Consider the following 26658-nt stretch of genomic DNA (forward strand, 5'->3'; position numbering starts at 1 on the left):
TCTGACCGATGCGAAGGAAATGCCCTATTGCACGGGATGTATGCTCTCCTCGAGTAACTTGAGTGAGAGGGCCAGAACGTGAATGGGATGGATGTGGTCACTGGTGAATATGGTAAATCTCTACATTTTCACCCCCATCAATTAGTTTTTTCCTTGCTTGTCATTTCTAAGTTTTTCTCCCTTCAATACTCTTTTGCATATTTTTGTTTACTTTTTGTCATCTCCATTATGAGCTATGTAACTTTTGTTACTTAATAGAAATTGTCGTTTTCATGACTTTTTAGTATTATAGAACATGGATGCAATTTGTAACACTTGTATAGAGATACACCCAGTTGCAAGACTGCACTTGGGTGTACCATTATATATAATAAAAACATGCATCCGTTGATATGATCATTGAAATACACGTCAAAATATTGGTCACAAAGTGCATCGTTGTTTGTCAATGTCGAAATATGTGTCGTAATATTGGTCTTCCGTGTTGATATCGGTGTCTAAATAAGCGTCAAAATAATGGTCAAAAAATATGTTTACTTTTGACGGTTATCTCGACGTTTACATCGACGAAAATTTTGACGGATTTATATGAACACTTCTTTTGAAAGATACCATGTCATCATCATCTAATCACAATCCAATAGAATCAATGTCATCTATGCAAGCTCTTTAACCTTCACCAAATAATTATCTATACTTAGCTTCCCTCTGGTCAAATTATAAAACTACTACTTTAGCTTGCATCTTCTAAGCTTGAGTGTGCTTATATCTTCACCAAGGTGTTGCAAGCCTCCTTAGGCACTTTATGCATCCTTCATATGCATAATCATAGAGTTTGTCATACTCATACAACCAATAAAACTACTACTTTAGCTTGCATCTTCTAAGCTTGAGTGTGCTTATATCTTCGCCAAGGTGTTGCAAGCCTCCTTAGGCACTTTATGCATCCTTCATATGCATAATCATAGAGTTTGTCATACTCATACAACCAATATAATAGCTTTCTAGCTCTTTCATGCCCTTGTTTTACATGATTGCAACTATTGGGTGATGAAATCTCAATAACGTTTTTTCATAAAAAAAATTGATCATCCTAAATTTTCAAGCCTAAAAATTATTCTTATCCATCTTCTCGTTCACAATTTGTGATAAACTATTAGACATTTTCACCTATAACTAACTAAATACTTATAATAGAGGCATATGAATACGACTTGCAACATTTTTCAATCTATAATAAACTCACCAGGGGTACTTTTACTTACTCAAATGGTCATAAGAAGTGTCCACAATATGTGTATATACATCCATGAACACTTAAAACATGTGCATAAATTTCCTAGATACTAGATTCACACTACTGCTCTCCAAAAACCATAATTCGGGGAAAGAAGTCCCAAAAATAACACTTTTCAATAGTTCCTACAAAAACAAAATGTGTCCAAACAGGGCCCAAAATGTGCCACCTTATTACATTAAAATGTATAAAATTCAATTAATAGAGGATGGCCTAGAAATATGCCTCAATCTAATATGAAAAAAAAGGATCTTCTAAATTAACCCTAGATTATCCTAATTAGCCTAGATTAGGTAGATTAGCCTAGGTTTAGAGACAAGAGAGAGTAATTGGCTGGTATATTTATGATCATCAAAATGTTCCTATGACATTGGCCCATATTCACTTATATACTAGGCCATCCTTTCGCACTACAGTTGTTAATGTCCATGGGCACGCCCAAGCCTAGTCTTAGCCCTTGTCCCCTTTCCCATCCCCTTCATCCTTTGGCCTTGGGCCCAAATTTACTTGATTCCATTTTTACTTCGTTACAAACCATCCCCACCCAAGAGGTTTTGTCCTCGAAACCTTAGGTATACATGAACAACTTGCATGGATGAAGTATACCATCAAGGACTCATGTCAAGTAGCATGCTCATGCATGAGCCATGTATATTGAAGCCAAAGAGACATATGTATGGCTGTAAAATTTTCGCAATGCCCTCAAATCAAGCCATATCATGTACTCCATAATGGCATATCCACTTCATGAAGCTTCCACGCATTTTGTATCCAAAACCAAAAGGTATAGGGTTGTCTAAACAATGATTTTTAGAAATTCTAGCAACCCATAATCACTGTTTTTATGCACCAATTGATTCCTCAAAGGTATAACCAAAGGATAACCTAACAACTTAATGTTTACCTCCCGGATCAAAAGGTAAACTAAGAGAACAATAATTAAGCCACCTCAAGCATAAGTAGCCACCCAGATCAAAAGGATAGATACTATAATTTTCAACCCACACAACTTGGATACCACATTTAGCGAGAAAGGAAAACATACCGGTATATCCATAAATCCAAAACATAAATGTAACTTACCATGTGCAAGATTACTTCCATTATTGAAAGGCATTACACCAAAACCAGGGCGTGCCACATAGTTTGCACCATACATCTCATATGACAAGTGAGTGTCCCAATCCCAAAAATCGTAGAATCACTTTGGCATCCACAAAATCTGAAAATGCACACCTCAAACTCCACGTCCGTATGAGCTTTATTGTCATCTTCAAAATTCCCTTGGAAATCTCCACTACTACAAAGCATAGAACATGCATCCTCATAATGAATATCTTCAGTGTTAAGGTTACCATCATCTGCATTTTCATAAACATCCTCGTCCTCATGATAAATGGTAGTACCATGATCATCAACATCAACCACCAACATATCATTAACACGTGTAAACAATCTCATCATGAGAAATTTCTCTTTATTTGCATCATGATCCAGATCCTATAAGCCTTCATAGTCAAATAATTGACAATCATATGTCTTCCAAACTGGACTAAAAAAATAGATCATACAATGCGTTCTCATGAACCTTCCATGAACCACTCAATGTGTAATGCATGATCATCCAAATCATGTTCATCATGTGTGTCACCAACAAATGAGTCATCATCTCATTGATCATCAATAAACGAATACTCATTCAAAATGTCATCCATGACTATGTACTCATAATCTTGTGGAATCATGTCATGAGCAAAAGATTCCTCAATCAAAACACTTATGAAAGCTATCCAGTCATACCCATTTTTAGCTTGCTTATCTCCCTTGACCATGGATACATTAGTGACTTGTCGAGAAAGATTCAACAACAAAGTATCTTCATCTTCTTGCTGTCCAAAAAGTATAGTAACCATGCCCTCCAATTCAACACCCATAATGTGTGTACAAAGGCCCACATAGTCACACTCCATACATTTGTCAAATGTAAAAGTGAACAGAGATCCTCCATTGCTTTTGGGGCAAATCCCAAGTCTAGCAACATTGAGTGTATATCCCCACTCAAAGCATTAGGGAAACTAAGAGTCGACACCAACAATTCACATACAGTGGTCCTTCTTATCTTGGATCCACTTCTAGTAGCTTCACCATCGAATAGTGTGCATTTCCTTTCTCCAATCACTCCTTTCGAAAAGAAGAGTGTTTGACAATGTGGCTCATTGATAGACAAGGGTGAAGGGTAACTTTGATTGCACTTATGCATTATTGAAGAAGAACCATACATAGGCATACTTTGATCCATGGGTGGATGCATGGTAAGGTGGTACACTTTGGACCAATAAAAATATTGGTTTTTGGGGTGTGGTTTTTGCGACTAGGAAATGAATTTTAAATTGAAAAAAAATGAAAATAATTTGAAAACTAAGAAAAGATAATGTACATAACTAAAACGATAGTGGGGGATAACTGAAAGTGGTGGGGTAATTATTATTTTTTGAAAACTAAGAAAAAATAATGTACATAACTGAAAAGATAGTGGGGTAATTAATTTGAAAACTAAGAAAAGATAATGTACATAACTGAAAAGATAGTATTTAGAACTAAAAGTGGTGGGGTAATTATTATTTTTTGTGTGCATTCTGGACATGCACTATCTCATTTGAAAAACTCAGAGTTAGGAGATCTCCTCTCTCTTTCTCGCCCCCACTTCCTCTCCCCCATTGATAGCTGCTTGAGAAAATGTCTACATCTTTGGCGATGGATAAGTCAAAGGGCAATGACAAAGATACAAAGGTGGCCCTTCTCTCTCTCTCTCTCTCTCTCTCAAATCTCTCATCAACTTGCTAATCGTGCTTCACAGATGTTCGTGGTCTTGAGCTCAATATATGAGAGACAAAGAGAGTGTGTTTGCTTGTCTAGCCAATGTTTTCTGCATGCCTGAAGAGGGCACCCAAAGGCCAAGTTTTGCCATCCGATGTAAGAGACAAAGCTATTGAAAGAATTTTGTAGGAATTCAATGGATTTTTCTAGAGTGTGTAGTGTCAATCTTGAGGGGGAGGATATAAGGTGTGTGACTTCCAATGAGGTGCCACCAAAGCATTGGCTAAGAGTGTTCATTGCCATGCCATTCCATTTTCATTGCCTAGTTTAATTTTCTCCATTCACGTTCAGTCCTGTATAGCTAGAGTGTATGATTTCCAAAAAAGTTTGTCATTATATGTCCATGTTTAGAGCGATAGTTAGAGTTCATGAATTATGAATCTACCATTAAATTACATTAGCTTTTCGAGATGCGATATCTCTATCTTATTATTTGTTTACATGTAATGCTAAGGAGGAGGAGGGTAAATGTGCTCATTTTTTAAGCCTAGATTCTATATGATTGGTAATTTCTATTGAATGGTTAAATTTGTGTAATTAATATTCCTTTACGTATGCTATGTAGAGGCTATAAGTGAACAATACAATTGTTGTCACTTTCAACAATCCTAAGACTATTGAATTTAAGGTAGGACATAATATTATTTGCAACTAGTTAAAAGACCATTGAATTATGATTTGCACAAATAATATTTGTAACTCGTTCCAATTCTAAAATCCTCAACAGTTAAATACCCATGTTCCTATATGACCAGACATCCAAATCCTTTTTCCTCAATCTGGACTTTAGTAATTTAGGTAGCGTTTTTGGACTTTATGCAGGTAGCCCGCAATGAACGCCAAGCATGATAATACGATAACGTTCCTCAGAGTTAAGTTTGCTAGGGAGATTACTTTGTACATGCGGAAGTGTGTTTTGACACAAAGTTTAGAAAGCTAGACCTTGGAAGCAATATAATTCATCTTGGCTGAAGCTTGTTGACCTTTAGGCTTTCTATGTAACGAATGAGGATGGGGGCTCTGCCTTCGGTTGATGTAGAGGAACCACTACTCACGTCCTCGAAGCGAGGTGTGTTGTCCATCTCGTTTTTTGCAGCTTCTCGGAGCACTTGAACCACCTCGCTCATGGTCGGCCTCTTGTTCCGATCCCTCTCCACGGATCCATATGCAACATCAATCACCTTCCACATCGACTCCAACTTGTACCCATTTGTCAACACGGGATCCACAATATTCCCCATGTTACCTTGCAGTATGCTTGGTGTAACCTGTTGGCATAGTTTCGAAAGGCATTATTAACCATCTAATACTACCCTGAGCTGCTAGAATGATTATTCAAGCCGTTAATGATTCATCACTTATCACCAAGCATAACCTGCTGGCTTATTAACCATATAATACCCTGAACTGCTAGAATGATTATTCAAGCCGTTAATGATTCATCACTTATCATTGAAAATGAAGTGAAGGTTTATCACAGACCCAATCCACTATGTGTGGGGGACTGCTGAAAGAATCGATAGGGGGTCGGCCGCATATCAGCTCAAACAAAACTATACCAAAACTGTACACATCACTCTTATCGGTGAGCTGATTCGTAGAATTGTACCTGGATGCATTAATATGAAGCTCTGATCAACACGAGCAGGTCATGCAATTACTATTGACGATAGACTTGCTTTTTATTACCTACATTAAGTGATAACATAATGATTCAATATAAATGAACTACTTGATACCCTATTCAACGATGGCAAATTAAACTCACGCAGGATCAAGATAGCCTGCTGTCCCGACCACATTTGCAGTTGATACATGAGATACGGTGCTGTTCCCCTCTTTCAGTCTTGAAAGGCCGAAATCAGCCACCTTCGCCTGCATCTTGTCGTTGAGAAGTATATTACTGCTTTTCACATCTCGGTGGATGATTGTAGGATCACAATTCGTGTGTAGATACTCAAGACCTGGTTAGCAATTAATATTGTGAGCATGTTTTGAGTTCAAGTGCTAGATATATATATATTTTTTTCTTATCTTATCCTAGTTAATGAGGTAAATACCTCTGATGACAAGAATACACTAGCAATTGATGTGTGTTTCCACAAAGCCAAGATTACTCTTGCCCGTCAGGGACATTATCGCATAAATGTGACATTATCCAATTTGTGTTCCAATCGACCATGCAATTGTAAAGTTGACTATGATTACAATATGTTAAGGTCTATTAAGTTTTACATCAAGCATGATACAGATGCATGGACATGCACTCATGCTATCAGATAAGTATCCGTGAGATTGCAACAACCAGTCTGTCTCTCTACATAAAGAGACCTTCATTGTACAAACACGAACACGTTCACAGCATAAGATTAATACACACTATCTTGTATTTACTCCTATCTTGGCTCGACTCTGAAGATGGCCTCGACTCTTTCTTGTCTCTTATTGTTCTTGGTGCGCGTACGTCTACAGCCCACCCATGACCTTCTAGCATCTCTAGACCTTCTACCATATTTCATCATGGTTCATAGCTTTCAACCCTAGGATCCTGTGGGTGCGGACACACTGGATCAAGGTGGTTCCTCCATGGCATGGCACACCTCCTCTTGGTCTTCCAACTCCGCCGACATCCCGCATATCCACTTTCTCCATTGCATGGCACATCTCCTCTTGGTCTTCCAACTCGACCACCGATTGCCATGCCTCTACATCCCCTCACAACCAGTTTCACCGACTCCACCGACAGTGCCTGCTCTTGCTACACGGCCGCCGTAGACACCATAAACCTATAATGCACCCATCTGCTTCGATCACTTCGACAATTGCTGTGTCCATCGGACCAGCAAAGCTTGCGCTCAACACGGTCCCGCTTGCGGGCCATCATCCAAATCTCCATTAGATAGATCTTACAGGAATCTTAATATTATAAGGTTTGGCCATCAACTCGCTACGGCATCCAAATCTCCATTAGATAAGGTTTGGGGACTCGCCCCTAAGACCCCACATGTGGCTGCTTGATTCGTCATGCCCTCCCGAATCCATCTAATCAAGGTAACCCTTCTGCCCGATTTTACTACTTCGTCAACTCTCATCTTCCAAAAGAAAGGGGCAAAATATATAGTGGATTCTTGGATCACAAGTCAACTCGTGAAACAAATTCGCCCTCAACACCAAGTGAAAATGAAGATGACTCTCCTCAAGGCGGTAACCTAGTGGCTAAGACTTTGGACTTTCTACAGGAGGTCCTGGGTTTAAATCTTCTTTGGGACATCTTATACTAAGGGCATCTTATACTAAGGGTGTGTTCGGTATGTAGGTTACCATCCACAAACCTTAGGCCGTCATTATTCAATCGTCATGGTACTTGTTTTCACCTTTCTCTTCGGCAATCCTAGGATGATAACAATGTGCATTGCTTGCCCTTTAAGCTCACACTCGAGATCAAGCACGATGGTACTTTGGATATCAAAGATCGTGACGCAACTCATACGTTCTACCAAAGCTGTGCATGATATTCACTCCAATCGACTGAGCGACTAACTTGTGGGGTTCATCCCATGGCTTGTCCATTGTCTACAAAGTGGCTAATATTTGGAAGGGTGGTACTCCCTTGTGGTACTCGGGTGTGTGTGGGGCTAGTATGGTGTGTGTGTGTGTGTGAAGCTGGGTGAAATTTCCATGTACGCCCAACACCAGCACAAACACCAAGTGAAAGCACTAGTCCACTTAGTTTATGTCCCTTGTTCTTCAGCTCACACTCGGACATATACTTGAGCACATTCCAAATTCTTCAAACTATATAGTTGACTCTTTCACCCATCTTCCCAGGTCCTTCCTAACCTCCAATGGCCTTGGTCTTCAATCCCAAGTCTTTAGCTCACCTTAGCTGACCACAAACACTCCCAGCTAACACAAATTGATCTACTTCTTCTGATTGAATATTGAATAAGATAGTTGTTGTTGACTCTAGTCACAAATGCGTCTTTCAGGCTTTCTCAAAGTTCCTCCAATATCAGCTATCTTCAAGAGCTTGCTTTAGAACCTCACAAGACTTATTAGCTCCACCCTGTTCTGCTGACCCTAGAATACCTTCAGCCCTCAACTAAATCTGACTGACTATGATGACTGACTGAAATTTGGACAATCAGATCAAAACCCGTAACTCTCCCCTCAACCCAAAAAGAATTAGATCTACCTTTGTATAACCTCAACTGACTCCTACTGATGCTCAACTAATCCTAGCTAGCACTTTTCCAACCTCACACAATCCTCAGCTGATCTCGACCACTATACAGTCCCCAAGCCTCTGATTGTCAGCCTAGACTAGTGTCAAGCAAGACTAGACCAATACTTCAGCAACATCATCTAACTAATCTAGAAAAGTAGTTGAGTATAAAAGCTTATGCTTTTATATTCAGCTTCATGCATAAGCTTAATGCATATGGAATTGATGTGTCGGGGACACCTGCCTCTATAGCCCGTCCAAATACACCACCACGAGGAGGGAACAACTACCAACACCACAACACCAGCACGCACACCAAGTGAAAGCACTAGTCCACTCAGTTTATGTCCCTTGATCTTCATCTGACACAAGAAGATACTTGAGCACACTCCAAACTCTTCAAACTATATAGGTGACTCTTCCACCCATCCTCCCAAGTCCACTGTCCTGACCTCCAATGGCCCTAGTCTTCACTCCCAAGTCTTCAGGTGACCTTAGCTGACCACAAACACTCCTAGCTAACACAAATTGATCTACTTCTGATGACTGAATACTAAGTAAGGTAACTAAATTGTTGACTCCATTCAGAAATGTGTCCGCTAGGTTTCCTCAAAATTCCTCCAGTATCAGCTATCTTCAAGTACTTGCTTTAGAACCTCACAAGACTTATATGATGACCCTAGAATACCTTCAACCCTCAACTAAATCTGAGAGACGACATTCAGACCAAAACCCATAACTCTGCCCTCAACCCAAAAAGAACCAAATATACCTTTTTATACCTTCAATTGACTCCTACTGATGCTCAACTAATCCTAGATGACTCTTTTCTAACCTGACAAAGTCCTCTGCTGATAGTCCCCAATCTATCCAGTTGGCCCCTTCGATAGGTCTCTAATTGTTAGCCTAGACTACTGCTAGGCAAGACTAGATCAATACTACTACATCATCCAACTAATCCAAAAAAAAACTTGACTCTAGTTGATCAACTTCTAATAGTGTCAGACCTTGCTGACTCAAAGAACAAAGATTTTTAGCACAGACCTAATTCAACACAGTTCAGCTCTTCACTCATCAATCCAACACAATCAGACCTTCTGTGTATATATAAAATTGGGCCAATCTCAACAACTCTGAGATTTGGGGATTGAACAAAAAAGAGAGAACACCATAAAACTAAGGGACCTCCACACGATTATCCCCAATAAAAACCCTTTCAAATTTTTATCTTAAACTCCACAAGAAACCAGTAACCACAAAAGGAACTACCAATTATACCATGAAGGTTTCCACTAAAAAACACAACTGAGAATGTTTGAGCAAAGATTTCAGCTGGTTCAAGTTCTAACATAGATGCTATTCCCAGAGGTCCTAGGGAACCAACCTCCTACAAGACCCTCTATCAACTTAGCAACCTCTGCTCTGTGTAGACCCAAACTTCCTCAAACAAATCCCGTTGCCTACCGAAAAAGAAAATAATATTAAAATATCAATTTATCAGAGAGCTGCTTCTCCAAAACCCCTTGGCTCTCTCACAACTCTTTGCTCTGCAATGACATTCTCTCCAATGCCTCCCGCAACTATGTGCTTTCTTCACAAATCTCTCCTCTACTACATGCAAGAGTTCTTTATTCTTTATTCTAGTGTTTACAATGGCTAGCTCTATAATAGAAGGTGGCCATGCAACAACCCCTTACGCCTAGATTTTCTACACATTCTCGACAATTTATTTCATCTTTTGGGTTGGGTTGGACACATATATTGGGCATATTCCTTGGGCACAAGAAACCTATCATAGTTTTCCCAACCCCACATGGTTAGAGCATTCATACTCAACCACATGCTGCTAGCTCACCAAAACAATCCTTAAAGAATACATGATAAAACCATATTGGTGTAGAATTATGAAAATATGGTTACATGATAAAACCATATTGGTGTAGAATTATGAAAATACAAAAGGATTTAGAAATGTTGGATACAAGCTTGCCTGCTGATGCTGCATATGTTTGAGTTGGTGTAGAATTATGAAAATTCAATATGGTTACATGATAAAATCATATTGGTGTAGAATTATGAAAATTCAAAAGGATTTAGAAATGTTGGATACAAGCTTGCCTGCTGATGCTGCATATGTTTGAGTTGATGCAACCGATTCTTGTTGGGATTTGGGTGTAACCATTGACTCTTTTTAAGTGCAATTTATCATCCAAGGCGCTAGCTGTTAAGTACCATTCTCATATATATGTGCAACCTTGAAGGGACCCTCTCACTTTATCCAGAACTTAGTCTAGAAGGTGTTGTCCAGTTTGCTATTGTACCTGAGCCCCAGATGTCCTTCTTTGATACCTTTGTCTTTAACAGTCTCATTGAAATGGTCACCTCTTTGATTGATTAACTAAATATAGTGGTCCAAGGCTTCCTCTCTAGCTAACTACAAATCTTGAAGATCCAACAACCTATCTTAATGCTCATCTAAACCCCTTTCTTGATACTTCAGAAGAAATTGTAAACTGGCAATCTCAACCTTAATAGGCATCATGGCCTCTTTCCCAAAAACAAGATGTTAAGGTGAAAACTCAGTAGCTAATCTGACAGCTTTCTTGTAAGCCCATAGAGCTAAGGAAACATGCAAATCCCACTACTTGGGGTGTTATTCCAGACACTTAGTCAACATAGTGTACAACTCTCCATTGAATCTCTGTACTAGACAATTTCACAGTGTGGATAGTAAGGAGTAGAGTACCTATGTGCAATACGTAATTTCTGCATGAGCTCTTGTACGACCTCTCCTCTGAAGGCATGCCAAATATGGCACTTATATCTTCAAATATAAATTTGGCCACTTCTTTTGCAATTATATGCTTCACACATCTAGCTTCAGCCCACATCTTGTCAAATAGTCTACTCCACTCAATAGGTAGGCCTTTCCCCTGCAGTAGTGGGCATAGGACCAATTGCATCCAATCCCCACTTTTCAAAAGCTCCATATGATACAATACTCTTCCTCAACTCATATTGTAAAACCTTTCTACCTTGTTTCTGATAGGGCTCATAGCTCCTGCAGTAGTGATATACATCTCTTCTCAAACTAGGCCAAACATACCGAGCCATCAAAATCTTCCTTAGTGTCAGCTTCAAACCAAAATGCCCTCCACATAATCCTTCATGTAAGGAGTCCATAATGGCAAAGATCTCATCCCTATTTGGAACTCTCCTAAAAAACAAGTCCTTGCCTTTAATATACAATTGATCATTCAAAATAGTGTACTCTAAAGGTTTTCTTATAAAACTATATTTCTACCTTTTGGATAAATTTGAAGATGCATGACTTGTGTGTAAAAAATCTTCAATTTCCTGTAAATTCTCTCTTCCAACATAGTGTCATGATAGCAATAGTTTTGGGAGCCTAAAGAGCTCAACCATCCGGAGAGACATGGTGAGGGTTCAGTGGGAGCCACATGGCCAAGCTAGAGGACACCTGGTGTTGTGCACTAGGGAAATGTTCACACACAATTAAGGGACAGTTGGCTAAGCATGGCCATGTAGCCTAAAATAGAAAGAAGGGTGTCCAAGTATAGCTAAAGGGGGTGGTGTAGTTGGTGTGACTGGGTGGAGAATTGAGGATCTCCCAGCCTTTGTTTTTCTATAGGTTGGTTGTTTTAGGAGCATACCTAATACATATAGCATGCACTTCTAGGTCCTTTCCCAATCCCCTTTTTGCTAATGGATTTACAACTAGATTTAGCTCCCTCTTCACATGATGTATTTGCACTTCCTGAAATCTATGCAACATTCTCTTTGTTTGAAAATTCCATCCCTTCAACTTAGGGTTTTTAGCTTTCCAAATAGCTTGAAGCTACCTAATGAACAGCAAACTATCTCCTTTGATAATAAGTCTTCTATCTAATTCTCATGGGCTTTTTTTTTGGCTTGTTCCAGAGCCTTGAGGTGATTTCTATGTAGGATAGAGAGAGAGAGAGAGTTTTTTTAAGATTCGGGTCGGCCATTCTTAAACAGGGAACGCCGGACAGAGAACGTGATTTATGCCCTCTGGGAGCCATTTGGTAGAACCCAGAGTGGACAAGATTTAGAAGAGGCATACTCAGGATAGCCGCGACGTCCAGCGTAGAGGTTTGGTGGACGGGTGTCAAAGAAAAGCCCTATTGGCTAGATCTTTTTTGTTGGTGATTCTCTGTCTGATTTTGAGATTTTGTATTGGTGATTATTATGTTACTTTGGATTCTCAACGATTATGGTTTGTTAAAAATATCTTCGTTTTCTCTGTATGATGTGATTTTACTAAAAATTTTGAGAAATTTTGTGCATAGATCATGAAACAGAATATGGGTATGTTGCACAATCTCTTGGAAGGAATGTTAGATTGGATCAAATGAGGAAGTAGAGAATAATGGGTCAAGATGGTAAATGGTTTTGGGAGTAGGTAGGACCTAAATTTCCTCATAGAAAATACGACAGCCACCATCACCTTCTCCACCTCATAATATGTCCTCTCTCCTTGTATCTTAGTTCTGCTAACAAAATACATAGGCCTCATATAAGAATGTTCTTTCCTCTACTACAATAGGAGTGCACCCACAACATCCTTACACACACTAGGGTTCACAAAAAAGTCTCTGCTCCAGTTAGGAGGGCATTGGGCTTCTGTAATGGATATAAATCTTGGAACAAGAGAAATATGAACCTAGCAAGATATCTTACCTTATGAGTAAAAGTCAACAAATTGCTTCACATCTTGAGGAGCCTCTAATAAAAACAAAGCTTTCATCTTTTCAAGATCTGCTTCAATCCCATTTTCAGAAACCACATGATCAAGAAGGGTCACTTTGGCTTGAGCCAAATGACATTTATCTGGATTAAGCTGACCACCCAAATCATCAAGTCTCTTCAAAGCCAACCTCACCTTCTCACAATGGATCCATCTGCCATTGTAAACAAAAATTATCAATAAACACTTTGATGAAGGACCCCATATAGGGCTCAAACACCAGATTCATAAACCTTTGAAAGGTTTGAGGGGAATTTGTTAGCTTAAAGGGTATAACCTTGTAAGCAAAACACCCCCATGGGGTAATAAAGGTGGTTTTTCTCTGGTCTTATAGAAGAATTGAGATCTCAAAGTATCCTAAATACCTATCACATACACTATATCATTCATTTTCTTCCACACTATCCAAAATCTCATCTTAGAAAGGCTGTGGGTAATGATCTCTTTTAGTTACAACATTCGAAAGGCTTAAAATCAACACATATCCTCCATTTACCATTATTCTTTGTGGTGATTACTACTGGAGAAGCCCATTCAAAATTATCAATTGGGAATATAAACCCTACTTTCAAGAGTTTATCCACCTCCTCTCTCAACACTCCACTACTGTACAATTCCCAATCTTCTCAACCTCTGTAGAACTGGCTTAGCCTCTAGCTTCATTTGGATTTGATGTTGCAGTGTAGACACTCCCCTAACCTATGTATAAGAGAAGATGAACATGTCTGGAAATTTGTGCAACATACCTATATACTCCTTTATCTCAGTCTCATTTAGATCCTTAGCTAGAATTTTTTCTAAAACTTCTTCCCGTACTTCAGCTCCTTCCCTTCCTCTACACATAGCTATACATACATATAGATAAGGTTACAATCAAGCTCTAGCCAGGTGGACCTCTTCTTCCTCATCATTATCTAAACTGGCCTCCTCTATTTCTGAATCCTCTCTAGAGTTGGTTTTCTCATCTTCTTCTTTTAATGTACTAGTCTTCAGAATCAACTCCCTTTCTTTAGCCATATCATATCTGACTTGTCTTCTCACAAGCTAGTCCAGCCCCAAATTAGATGTCCTCTCCATTAGTCTTGTCTTGCCCTCATGGCAATAAGCAAATGGCCTCCTGAGAATTAATGGGTATGCTCCAGACTTTGTTGGCATCACATGTACATCTAATTCTGCTTCCAGTCCCAAAATATTTACGTGTAGCTTCTTTACAATTCCCAAACATTTGCATTTTGCAGTATTTGTCATTCCAACTTTAAATTCAACTAGGGCTTCAACCTTTAGTCTTAAATCCTCCATTGTCTCTGCTGGGTCATTACACATACCTCCGCACCACCATCAATATATACTTTGGGGACTGTGCTTGTTTACCTGGGTATCCCTTCACTAGCACTACATTGATCTGACCTCCATTCTTCTCATTCTTGGGGCATCTTTTGGTGACCAACTTACTCAATGTCCTCATAAGTTTGGGGAACAACCGAAAAAGTTGGGGCCAAGTTAGACTATGTCCCTTCTATTTGAAGGTGTTTCAGCAAATCATACTCTTCCTCATGGACACCCAAAGGAAAATCATGCATGCCAATGTGTCGTGGACCTGGTCTTCTTCCTACCTTCCTTGGACTAATCTTCCACTTTTCTTTCCCCTTCTTTCTCTTGGATGGACCTAGATGATTCTCTACCTATGTCCCTCGAGTGATTTTATTGGCTAAAATGTCTACTTTTTCATCCACTCCAATCAAATTTACTTATCCTTGTGTAGTTTCATTTATTGGGCTGGTGCTGCTAAACCTATGGAACCGACGATTTGACATCTCCTCTTCCCTTTTGGCACCCTTCCTTTCTTCCCTCCTAGGCAGCAAAGGATAAACATCACCTCCCATCATCCTCAGGTAAGGGCACCGAGGAGTTATATGATCCCTCTCCATAAAGTTAAAACACTGAACATTCATGTTGGGTCCCCCTCTTTCCCTGCCTCTCATACCATCTCTATCTCCTACCCTAGGGGTATTTCTTCCTCTTTGCAATAGATTTCATTTCAAATTAAACATCACCTCCCATCCTCCTCGGGGGTAAGGGCACCAAGGAGATATATCATCCATGTCCATAATACAGTTAAAACACTCAACATTTATGTTGGGTCCCCCTCTTCCCCTGCCACTCATACCATCTCTATCTCCTACCCCATGGGGATTTCTTTGTCCTTGCAATAGATTTAAGTTTAAATTCTCCATCTGCTGAGTTAGATGATTAATACCTTACATGAGCTGATCGAAAACCATTGGGACTACTGGAGCTGCTCCTTTTGCTCTTCTCTCCCTAGGGATAGCTAGCGTTTATTTAGCCTCTCCATAAAGTTAAAACATTGAACAATCATGTTGGTCCCCCACTTCCCTTGCATCTCATACCATATCTATCTGCTACCCTGGGGGCATTTCTTCCTCCTTGCAATAGATTTTACTTTAAATTCTCTGTCAATTGAGTCAGATGATTAATACCCTGCATACGCTGATCAGAAACCACTCTGACTATTGGAGCATCTCCTTCAGATGCTATTCTCTCCCCATGCATAGTTGGCCTTCCTTCAGCCTGCTATACTTCCCTTTGCTTGTGAGCTATTCTTGTAGCTTCCATTCCTTCTCTCTGGCAATTCTCAAGGCTTCTTCACATGTTCCAAGTCTCTTTAACTCCGCTTTCTCCTTCAGGTCTGCATGAAGGGATTGGATAAACATGTCCTTCTTAAGAAGAATGGCGGGTGCTCGGTTCCCAAAGAAGTGTCCCATCTTCCCCATATGTCTTCAAAATGGTCCACAAATATATCAAACACATCTTGAGAAAACATCAAAGAGGTTATGCTTTAACTTTTGAATTTCTTGCCATAGAGCATATGGGGATTCACCCTGCTTATAATGCTGCACCAAAGCCACTCTGATGTCTTCATATCCCTCACCTTGATTTAGTTAGGCTCTCCATGTCTGCAAACCACCTTCTGGCATCTCCCTTCAACAACATAGACATCAATGTCAACTTATCCTCTTCTCTATCCTTTCGAAAGGCAAAGGATGCCAATTACATCCTCACCAAAAACTCCTCTGGATCTTCTCCATCATGTCCATGGAACATCGAATATGTCATCACGGTAGCCAGCTGCCCTACTAAAAACTTTCAGACCTGCAAATAGACTAAAGGGTGCTTCCAAGTCCTCCTTAGTTGGGGCACCAAAACAATGATGTGTCGAGGATCCTTGCCTCTATAGCCCATCTAAACACACCACCATGAGGAGGGGACAACCACTAGCACCACAACACTAGCACAAACACTAAGTGAAAGCACCAGTCAATTGAGTTGATGTCCCTTAATCTTCAGCTCGCATAGGCACATACTTGACCACACTCCAAACTCTGAAATATGCACAAGTGACTCTTCCAGCCGTCCTCCCAGGTCTGTCCTGATCTCTAATGGCATTGGTATTCACTCGTAAGTCTTAAGCTGACCTTAGTTGACCACCAGCTAACCACAAACACTCCCAGCTGACACAAATTGATCTACTTCTGGCTAAATATTGAATTAGGCAGTTGTTGTAAATGTGTCTTCTAGGCTTCCTCAAAGTTCCTCCAATATCATCTATGTTCAAGAACTTGCTTTAGAACCGTAGAAGACCTATTAGCTCCACCCTGTTAACTGTCTGTTGACCCTGGAATACCTTCAGCCCTTAACTTAATCCGACGATTGGCTACTGAGACTGACATAAATTTTGATAGTTAGACCAAAACCTAAAACTCTCCCCTTAACCTGACATAAATTTTGATAGTTAGACCAAAACCTAAAACTCTCCCCTTAACCTAAAAATAACCAAATCTACCTTTGTATACCCTCAATTGACTCCTAATGATTCTAAACTAATCCTAGCTCACACTTTTCCTACCCTAACACATTATCGAGTTGATCTCGACCACTATAGAGTGCCAAACCTATCCTGTCAACCTTCAACATGTCTCTAATTGGTAGCCTAGACTAGTTTCACGGGCAATACTAGATCAATACTTCAACAACATCATTTAAATAATCCAGAAAAATAGTTGACTCCAGCTGATCAACTCCTAACACTACCAGACCCTCTTGACTCAAATACCCTATCAGACCTTGTTGACTCCAAGAACATAGCTATATGACACAAACTCAATTAAACACAGTTCAGCTCTTCACTCACAATTGGTTCTTTTCAACAAACTCCATCAAAACAACACATCTTAAACTAAAGCATAAGAATTCATAAATCCAACATAATCAGACCTTCTGTGTATATATAAAATTAGGCTAATCTCAACAACCTTGAGATCTGGGGATTAAACAGAAAAGAGAGAACACCATTAAACCAAGGGACCTCCACATGATTATCCCCAAACCCTTTCAAATTTTTATCTTCAACTCCACAAGAAACCAGTAACCACAAAAGGAATTTCAACTACATCCTAGAGGCTTCTACTAACAAACACCACAAAGAACATTTTGAGCAAAGATTTTAGCTGGTCCAAGTTTTAATAGAGATGGTATTCCCAAAGGTCCTAGGGAACCAACCTCCTACAAGATCCTCTATCACCTTAGCAACCTCTACTCTGGGTGGACCCAAACTTCCTCAAACAAATCCCACTACCTATCGGCAAAACAAAACAATATTCAATAGAAAGCTATCATGGAGCTGCTTCACAAAAACTCCTTGTCTCTCTCACGACTCTCTTCTCCGCAACAACATTCTCACCAATGCTTATCATAACTATGTGCTTCCTTCCACAATGTCTCCTCCTCTACTTCATGCAAGAGTGCTTTCTTCTTTTTGCTAGTGCTAATAATGGGTAGCTCTATAAGAGAAGGTGGTTCCCCTTATTCCTGTGGTTTCTGCACATGCTCTCGAAGATTTATTTCATCTTCTGAGGTTGGGATGGACACATCTCTTGGGCATATTCCTTGGGCACAAAAAAACCTATCCATAATGTGCATTAACCTTTTGGTAGTAAAATGGCTCATGCATGAACCTTTTGGTAAAATGGTTTTTGCACGATACTTATACAAGAAGCTAGTACATAAGCTTATTCATAAAGCTTTATTTATAAGGTTACGTGTATTAATTTACTAACATATATATTTTCTTAAACTCGTAGATTGATGGTCGACTGTAAGCCCAACGTTGCAATGCAAAATGAACTTCTCTTCTTCAAGGTAAGAGTACTTCTTTCATAATCCCTTTTTTTAGTTGTTTATGGTGCACCCTTTAGTGCTTGGGAGCTCTTTTTTCATTATGAATTAGATTCATTTTTATAAAGCATAAGGCTCATGCATTATAGTTTTATGCATAAACCTTAAGCATAGGGCTTTATGTATTAAACTTGTGCATAAAACCATATACATAAAGCTTTATGCATTTGCATTAAACTCATGAATTAAGCTTTATGTAAAAGTTTATGCATTGAGTTTAAGCCTAAGATTAGTACATATAGATTGTGCATAAGATTTATACATAAACCTAATGTATAAGGCTTTTGCATAAACATTTAGGCTTGAGCTTTATGCATAAAGCTTAAACTTTATGCATAGACATTTTGCATAAAGGTTTAATCTTGAGCCTATATGCATAAAGGCTAAGGTATTCGCATAAATGTTTAATCTTAAGCTTTATGCATAAGCTTTGTGTATAAAGCTTATGTATAAATCTTAATATATTAAGCCTTATGCCTAAATCTTAATTCATTTGTCTACTTCTTTGTGTAAAAGTCTTATGCATACAGGTTACTGCATATGGCTTATGGATAAGATTTATACATAAAGCTTACTGCTGCATAAGCCATATATATTAAGATTTTTTCATAAGGATTTTGCATAAAGCTTATGCATAAAAAGTCTTTATGAAAAAGACTTATGAATAAAGCTTAATGCATAAGATTAAGAAGTACATGACTCAAGAATGATGTGATAGTTGCTTGATTGATTTTCAATGAAGTACATGTTACTTTTATAACTACAAAGGTTCTCCTTCCGATATCACTGCTTATGTGACCACACACAATATCTAGATACTATTTGATACCCCTCTAAGAGGTGGTTCATTTAGAGATAAGACACTACAACTCTCTAAGAGGAAATTCACACACACATTAGCTATACCTTGATCCCACAAGGATTTCTCCCTTGATTATCTACTTGGCATGTAGCATTTATGGACATGATGAACCTCTCTTTTCTTGCACTCTACCACCTCCAATGAGATTTTGCAATCCTGCATTATGTGCTATATAAACCATTGAACTTGAGTAACATGTTCTTTCATGTGCAACACTACTTCCTTCAATGATGTGAAACACTCCTTGTGTGCTATCTAAACCATTGAACTATAAGAACGTCTTCTTGCATGTGTAGTGCTACTCTTTGCCATGATACGCAACACTCCTTTCAATATGAGGTGTAACTTTGCATGTATGATCTCCCTATGGTTTGTTAGGGGGAATATGTATGAAATGCCTTAGTTTTTCTTTTTGAATTTGTGTCAGGGAGAAGTTTATGAGAGACATTTCCCTTTTAGTGTTGTGTGTGTGTGTATGTGGGTGTCATTGCCAACTCTATTTTTTGTGCATGCATGCATGTGTTACAATTCACCCAAAAGGCATCTCTCTTTAAAGGTTACACCACTCTACAGTGGTTAAATAATCTTAGAGATCAAAGCCAAGAAAATGTATTGATGGTGGCAAGGTACTGACATTGTGGGAGAAACATGTAGCAAGAGCCACGTTAGCTAGGGAATCTAGCGTGGTATTTGAAGAACTATGAAAGTGCACTAAAATTCCATATTTAAAAACATTAAACAACTTCAACGCTAATGGAAATAGTAATAATGCATAACACTTTGATTAGTAGTTCTTGAAGTTACAAGAACTTGATATATGGTTGATTGGAAGTCCCCATGGACATCTATCGTGGAAGCATTTGATAGATATATCACTAATTGGAAGTCATCATGGATATCTATCATGAAAGCTCTATTATGGAATCATTTTGATAGATATATCACTTATTGGAAGTCATCATGAACATCTATCAATGGAATCTCTAATTCATAAGAGAATTAGTAGTTCTTGATTCTCCAAGAATTTAGATATATCACTAATTGGAATTCACCATGGAAATTTATCATGGAAGCTATATCATAAAAGCATGTGATAGATATAAAACTCTTAAACCTAGTATTTAGAAAAAGGTGACCTCTCTTAAAATTAGATTATGGACATGCTAAAGAATTATTACATCCTTCCCTCCTATAGCCATAAAAGATGAACGAGTTCTTTTCTTGTACATTGAGGAACTATAATGGAAACTTATCATGAAGAATTCATTCATTTGTACATGGAAGAACTATCCAATGGAAAAACTTATCATGAAGAGTTAATTTGTTTATCTAAATATACTACTAACATGTCAAAAGAACAACTTTTGAGTAGGTTTATAATTGGTTTAGAACTCAAATACTATAACTATACTATAAGAAGACTTTCAACCCAACTGCCAAGATGGCAACTGTGAGAGCAATCATTGCTATGGCTGTAGCTCTACGGGAGTGGTCATTAAATGGATGTAATTAATACTATGTGTATACGATAAGGAGACTTTAAAACCAATTGCAAGGATGGTAACTATGAGAGAAATCATTGATATGTGAGCGATAGCTGCCAGCAAAGGGGGTGGTCTTTACATTAAATGGATGTAAAGAATGATTTTTTACATGTTTATTTGTAGGAGGAAGTTCAAATGGTGCATCCACTAAGATAGTAGGACCTTGGATAGAGGGAAGAGGACCATGACAATGATATCTTTAAACATGTGTCTTACAGGAAGGCTTCCATGAGACCTTTAATGGTTAATAATTTGCTGATGAAAAATTCTCCCTTCACTTCTTATGTATTTTCTTGTATTGAACATGCTAAATTCGTATCTCTCATATATGAAGAAATGGTGTCTCTTTGTAAATGATATAAAAATTTGTATTAGAGTATGTGGAAAGGTTCAGACTACCAGAAATAGGGCCAATTTAGCCTGCACTAGATTCAGACTATCTCACCTTAGGGGTTTGGAGAGCTCTAAACAATTAAACCCTCATGAAGAGGCTAAAAGTAATGAGCTTGTTAAAAAACATAATGTTGTAGAGAAAGGGAAATTTGGAAAGGCAATGTTTTTTCCTAGAAGTTCTTTGAAAGACACTCGTGGGATGCCTACAGGTTTCAAAGCTTGAATGAAAGAGATCCACGGATGCAATTACCAATATTTTTTTAGATGATGGATCTTGTCTCACCACTGGGCCTGAGCTTGCAAAATAGACTTTGAGAGAATACTAAGTTCCCCTTTGGATACCTCACAAGTTAAAACAAATGCAGACATAGATGCCTTGCTTCAGGAAGTGGGGGAGACTTGTATTGATGCACATAAACTATTGCCCCTTTTGAGGAAAATGAAATTTGGTATATGCACTACAACATTCACAAAATGAAAAAACCCTTGTATGGATGGCTTATCTAATGAGTTTATGCTATAATTCTAGGATATATTAAAACCTATGGCCATTGGCTTGATAAATGATATATGGATACATAATGAATGGATCCCAACCTAAAGCAAGGGGTCAGAAAAGTACTGCCAAAATAGCTATTTTGTTCATCTTTTAACCATTGGAGGCCCATAACTATACTTGGCATAATGTATAAAATCTTGGAAAAAAATTAGCCATCAGAATGATCCCACTATTGAGGAAATATATTCACCAAGCCTAGTTAGGCTTTGTGGGAGGTAGATCAATTATGGATAACATATTAACTATGCAATTGGGTATTGAACATGCTCAGTCATCTGAACAAGAGATAATCATGCTGCAACCTGACCTTGCAAATGATTTTAATATTATGGATTGGAATTTCATAAAATCTCTTACAGTAAATGAGTTTTAGGCCTAAAATGTCTTCTGTGGTTTTCCATCTAGATGGCCGAGAAAACTTGTTTTTTTGTGGGGATAAAGGGGAGATTCACTGATGTTATTTATATCAAGAGATCAGTGAGAAAAGGATGTGAAATGAATAATTTGTTGTTTGCCATAGAAACCCGTCCTATTTTTGGTATCTTAGAAGCTCAAGATGATAAAGGGGAATTAGTTGGCGTGCAAGTCAAAAATAGGTAAATCATGGGACTTGGGTTTATTGATGATACATTCATGTTCCTAAAGGCCATGAATAGTAACATTAATAAATGCATGCATACTTTACACTTTTACTCCTTGGCTGCAAGATTGTATTTAAATATTAATAAACCAATTTTAATTGACTTAATAGCTACACATTTTGACAACTTTATTTGGGAAGCTAAAAAGTTACCCAAAGGCCACATCTTCAGGTATTTGGGGTACTCCCTTGGGATGCGGTATCTAATGCTTACTTCGTTGATTGGATCATGTAAAAACTTAGGGTAAAGATCTCTTATTGAAAATCTAATGAGTGGCCTTTACATGCCATGTTAGAATAGTTCAAGCTATTCTCATTCCTTATGAGTTGTATTTCCTACCGCTATTGGAGTGGAAAGAAAGTTATATTAAGAAGTTCTATTCTGTTGCAATTTGTCCTAGGTAGTTTAGGTAGTGAGCCTCTTGCTTTAATTTGATTTTGAATGAAATAACCCAACCCAAATACAAGGGTGGTCTTGGTATTTTAGATATTCACATGCATATGTTGTCTAGCAGAGCCACTTTCATGTATAAAATGTTTGACACCTCTACACTTTGGTGTTAGGGCTCTGGTACAATATTCACAAGTTTATTTTCACGATGTGTGGTCTTTCGATTATTAGACTAAACTTTTCTCTAGTTCTTCTCTTAAAATGGGTTACAATATTGCTTGAATGTTGGTTAAATCATGGAATGTTTCCTATGCTAAACTGATTTGGAATGGTAGAATCAAATATATTGGGAATTCATTTACTGGTGAAAATGTATTTTGGAGTTTCAATTTTAAAAAGCCTCATGCTCTGATCTTTAAGAAGCATAATAGTACATATTTGCAAAAGAAAGGTGTGAATACTATAGAAAAAATGATATATTCTAAGGGGAGTTTTGTTTTCTTCTCTAAAGTTGGAAGAAATCTCAGGTTAGGCATGGCTTAAAAAAAATGCATGGCATCTACTTTGCATAATGGTCTTCAAATTATAGGTACCTCACACATAAAGTCTTCTACAAAGATTAAAAGATCGGTCCTTGTCTGATTCTAATGTTAACTCATGGATTGCTTCCACAAAGTAGTTTTATATTCTCTTAAAAAGTCAAGTGTTTGTGGCTCGGGGGGTTCACTATATGTAAACCTTCTCTATCACTTGCATTCAAGGCCTGTTTTTAAAACCCCTTATTTGTGATATTTTCATTAATAAATCAAACCCTTTGTCTATTCAATCTGTGAATACCCCCTTTCAATGGTACCCTTGTGTATGTAAAAATTGTGTAAAAAAGAGAGTTTAAAACCCCCTCATGTTGAACTCATGTGCTACGTTTACATATTTATGAGTGACCCCCCCCCCCCCCCCCCCCCCCCCCCCGCCGCTAGCCGCGTGGAGGTTTGTGGATGCTAGATGTAATGGAGCATGGCATATGTAAAAATCCAATGTATGGTGGGGTGAACAGTTACTTAAGATCTGGTCATTACTAGTTGGGCTTAAATTTAAGGTTTTCTTATGGAGAATACTGATTGTAGCTTTGCCCTTAGCTACTTCCCTTTAGTAGAAAGGATTCATAGATGGGAAATGTAATAGATGTAAAATAGCAGTAGAGACATACAAGCATGCATTTTTTTCTTTCCCTTGTTTCAAAGAATGATGGTGTCAATTGATTAAAATATAGTTATATGATTTTGGTAACAACCTAACAAGATTTTCTTTCACACTTAGTACATTTAGATGGCTTCAAAAGATTTACAAACTATCTTGCACATGATCAAAGTTTGGTTCCTATGGTTCATTTGGTTGACAAGAAACAAAGCTGTGTTTCATCAACACATAACTTTTAGAACTGGTCTTCCTTTCGAAAAGTAATAATGGATTGTATGGTTATAGTTAATGAGAGTCTCCAGGCGAGACTCATCAGCATGTAGTCCATATGATGAAAGATGAGATATTTGAAGTAATTTTAATTTTAATTTAAAAACAACATTTAACTAAATAAGCCTAGATTATTTTAGAATTATAAGTAACCACTCATTTATATTATGTGATGTTTCATAAAAATTTATGGTCAAATTACTCTTTTATCACCTTATGTACCCTCTTATGTCATGTATAAACTAGAAGTTAGACTATATATTCTACCTACACTTGGTTCTAAACTCTTATTCTCCATTAGATAAAGAATAATACTATTTAAAAAGAAAGAAACAATATATTTAAATTTGTTTGTTTTCTCTTACATTCCATTAAATATAATACTTTAAAAAAAGGTAAAAATACTAAATTTTAGTAAATATAAACATTCATAAATCACTTATAGGCTTGTTCAAAAAAATCAAAGAGGGACTACGTGAATTTGTGAAATGTAGGTTTAGTGGACCTAACACTAAAAAATAAGATATATATATATATATATATATATCTTACACACGTGCACACACACATGCGCAACATGCATTCATGCACATGCACATATGCACATACATGTATATATACATGCACACACACACATGCACATGCACACCCATACATAGATAAACTCACATGTACATGCACACACATACATAGATAAACACACAAACACATGCAAACACATACACACACACATGTATAAACACATGCGTATATACACATGAATTTGCATGCATGTACACACACACACACACACACACACACACACACACAGACTCACCCAATCACTCAATCATTGCTTACTCAAATTATATATTTTTCACCCATAAAGTGTTGTGCTTATTAAGTTAGGTGAAATGGACATATTTTATTTGAAGAAAGACAAATCCCTCTCTAAAATGTTTTCACTCTAAAAAAGGAATACTAGAAATCATTAAAGAATAATCAGTAAAGAATAGCTCACGAATTTTTCCTTTCTTCCTATGAAAATAATACTTTTTTAAAACAACTTACCTACCTTTATATCATTATGGACATATAATATTTAATTTTTATAATCACATCTTTTAGAAATGTTAATCTTCTTATTGTATTCCCATAGAAATAATTCATCTATCACAAGTAAACATACCTTGAGCTGCATCAAGAGCTATTTGTAATCTTATTCTCCAAGGTAAAGGTTTGTCTGTAGATTCAACTTCACCTACAAAATGTAGTTTATTATTAGGGTCTTAAAAACCCCATCCATAAATCATTAAACTTTTTATTATTTTAGTAGAACTAATGAAAAAATATTGATTTAAACATTTTCCTTAAAAAATAATACATGCCATAAAGAAGATCTCGAAGATTTCCTTTTGAAATATACTCATAAATAAGCATGTATGTCTTCTCTGTGCAATAACCAATAAGAGACACAAGATTTTTATGGTGAAGTCGAGAGAGAATGGCAACCTGCATCATAAAAAACATGTATCATACACATTGAACTACACAAAATTATTTCTTCAGATATAAATTCAAGTACCTTGTTTTAGCTTCATAATGTATTATGTAGGTAATTCATCACTTGAATGATTACTAAAAAAAGGGAAACTATTAAGATCTCTTCTATGACGATTATAAATATTCTGATAGTAATTGGAAACTATTAAGATATCTTCTACGACGATTAAAAATATTTAGATAGTAATTGAATTGAAATTACACTTAATTTAGGGTTGTTTTAAAAAGTAAAATTTTCTTTTCTTCCTTTTAGCATTATAAATAAATAAGCTAAAATGATCAAGTTATATATATATATAACAGTAAAAAATGTGAAATGTTAGAAAATTACAATAGTAATGATTAATATTTTGGTTAAAAGACACAAGCTTAAGTTTCTAGTGTTGTGAATAAATTAATTTTTAAAATCTTCCTTGTTAGGGTGAGAATACAAATTGTGACAAGTTGTTTCTGTATATCAATACTATCATCTTCATAAAACCATTTAAATATTCTTGTAAAAAATTTTATGAAGGGTATTAAAACATTTTATTGATATTTTTCTTTTTACTTTCAAATAAAAGATTCAAAATAAATTGGGGTAGACAATTAGGTAGGGACCAAGTAGTCCATGCTCTTTATATATATTTTTTGGGAGAATAGGCCATTCTAGTGGAAATATACCTCAAATCTTTGGTTGTATTCAAGTTTTTTCAATGAACCCCCTACATATGTAGAATTAAATGAAAACTACTATTGGATCAGAGCTCATTAAGCTAAAATATTTATTCTAACTCTTAAAAAATGATAATATGATGTTTGCTTCTTCTACCAAACTGG

General features: G+C 37.3%; 1 protein-coding gene across 7 annotated transcripts in view; it reads right to left on the minus strand.

Annotated features, from left to right (window-relative positions):
• Positions 1–4818: 4818 nt before the first annotated feature.
• Positions 4819–26658, minus strand: part of LOC147625376 (putative LRR receptor-like serine/threonine-protein kinase At1g67720) — a 108151-nt gene continuing 86311 nt past the window's right edge. For all 7 annotated transcript variants that reach the window (XM_086818724.1, XM_086818719.1, XM_086818718.1 and 4 more), the window contains 5 exons: positions 25665–25788; positions 25466–25537; positions 5943–6138; positions 5657–5783; positions 4819–5442 (listed from right to left, as the gene is read on the minus strand). In XM_086818724.1, the coding sequence (XP_086674850.1) occupies positions 5134–5442; positions 5657–5783; positions 5943–6138; positions 25466–25537; positions 25665–25788 (828 nt within the window). In that variant the 3' untranslated portion in view covers positions 4819–5133. The remainder of the gene's footprint in view (positions 5443–5656; positions 5784–5942; positions 6139–25465; positions 25538–25664; positions 25789–26658) is intronic.

Source organism: Cibotium barometz, chromosome 24 (assembly GCF_041138505.1).
Source record: "Cibotium barometz isolate CiBa-2024 chromosome 24, ASM4113850v1, whole genome shotgun sequence".
Lineage (NCBI taxonomy): Eukaryota > Viridiplantae > Streptophyta > Polypodiopsida > Cyatheales > Cibotiaceae > Cibotium > Cibotium barometz.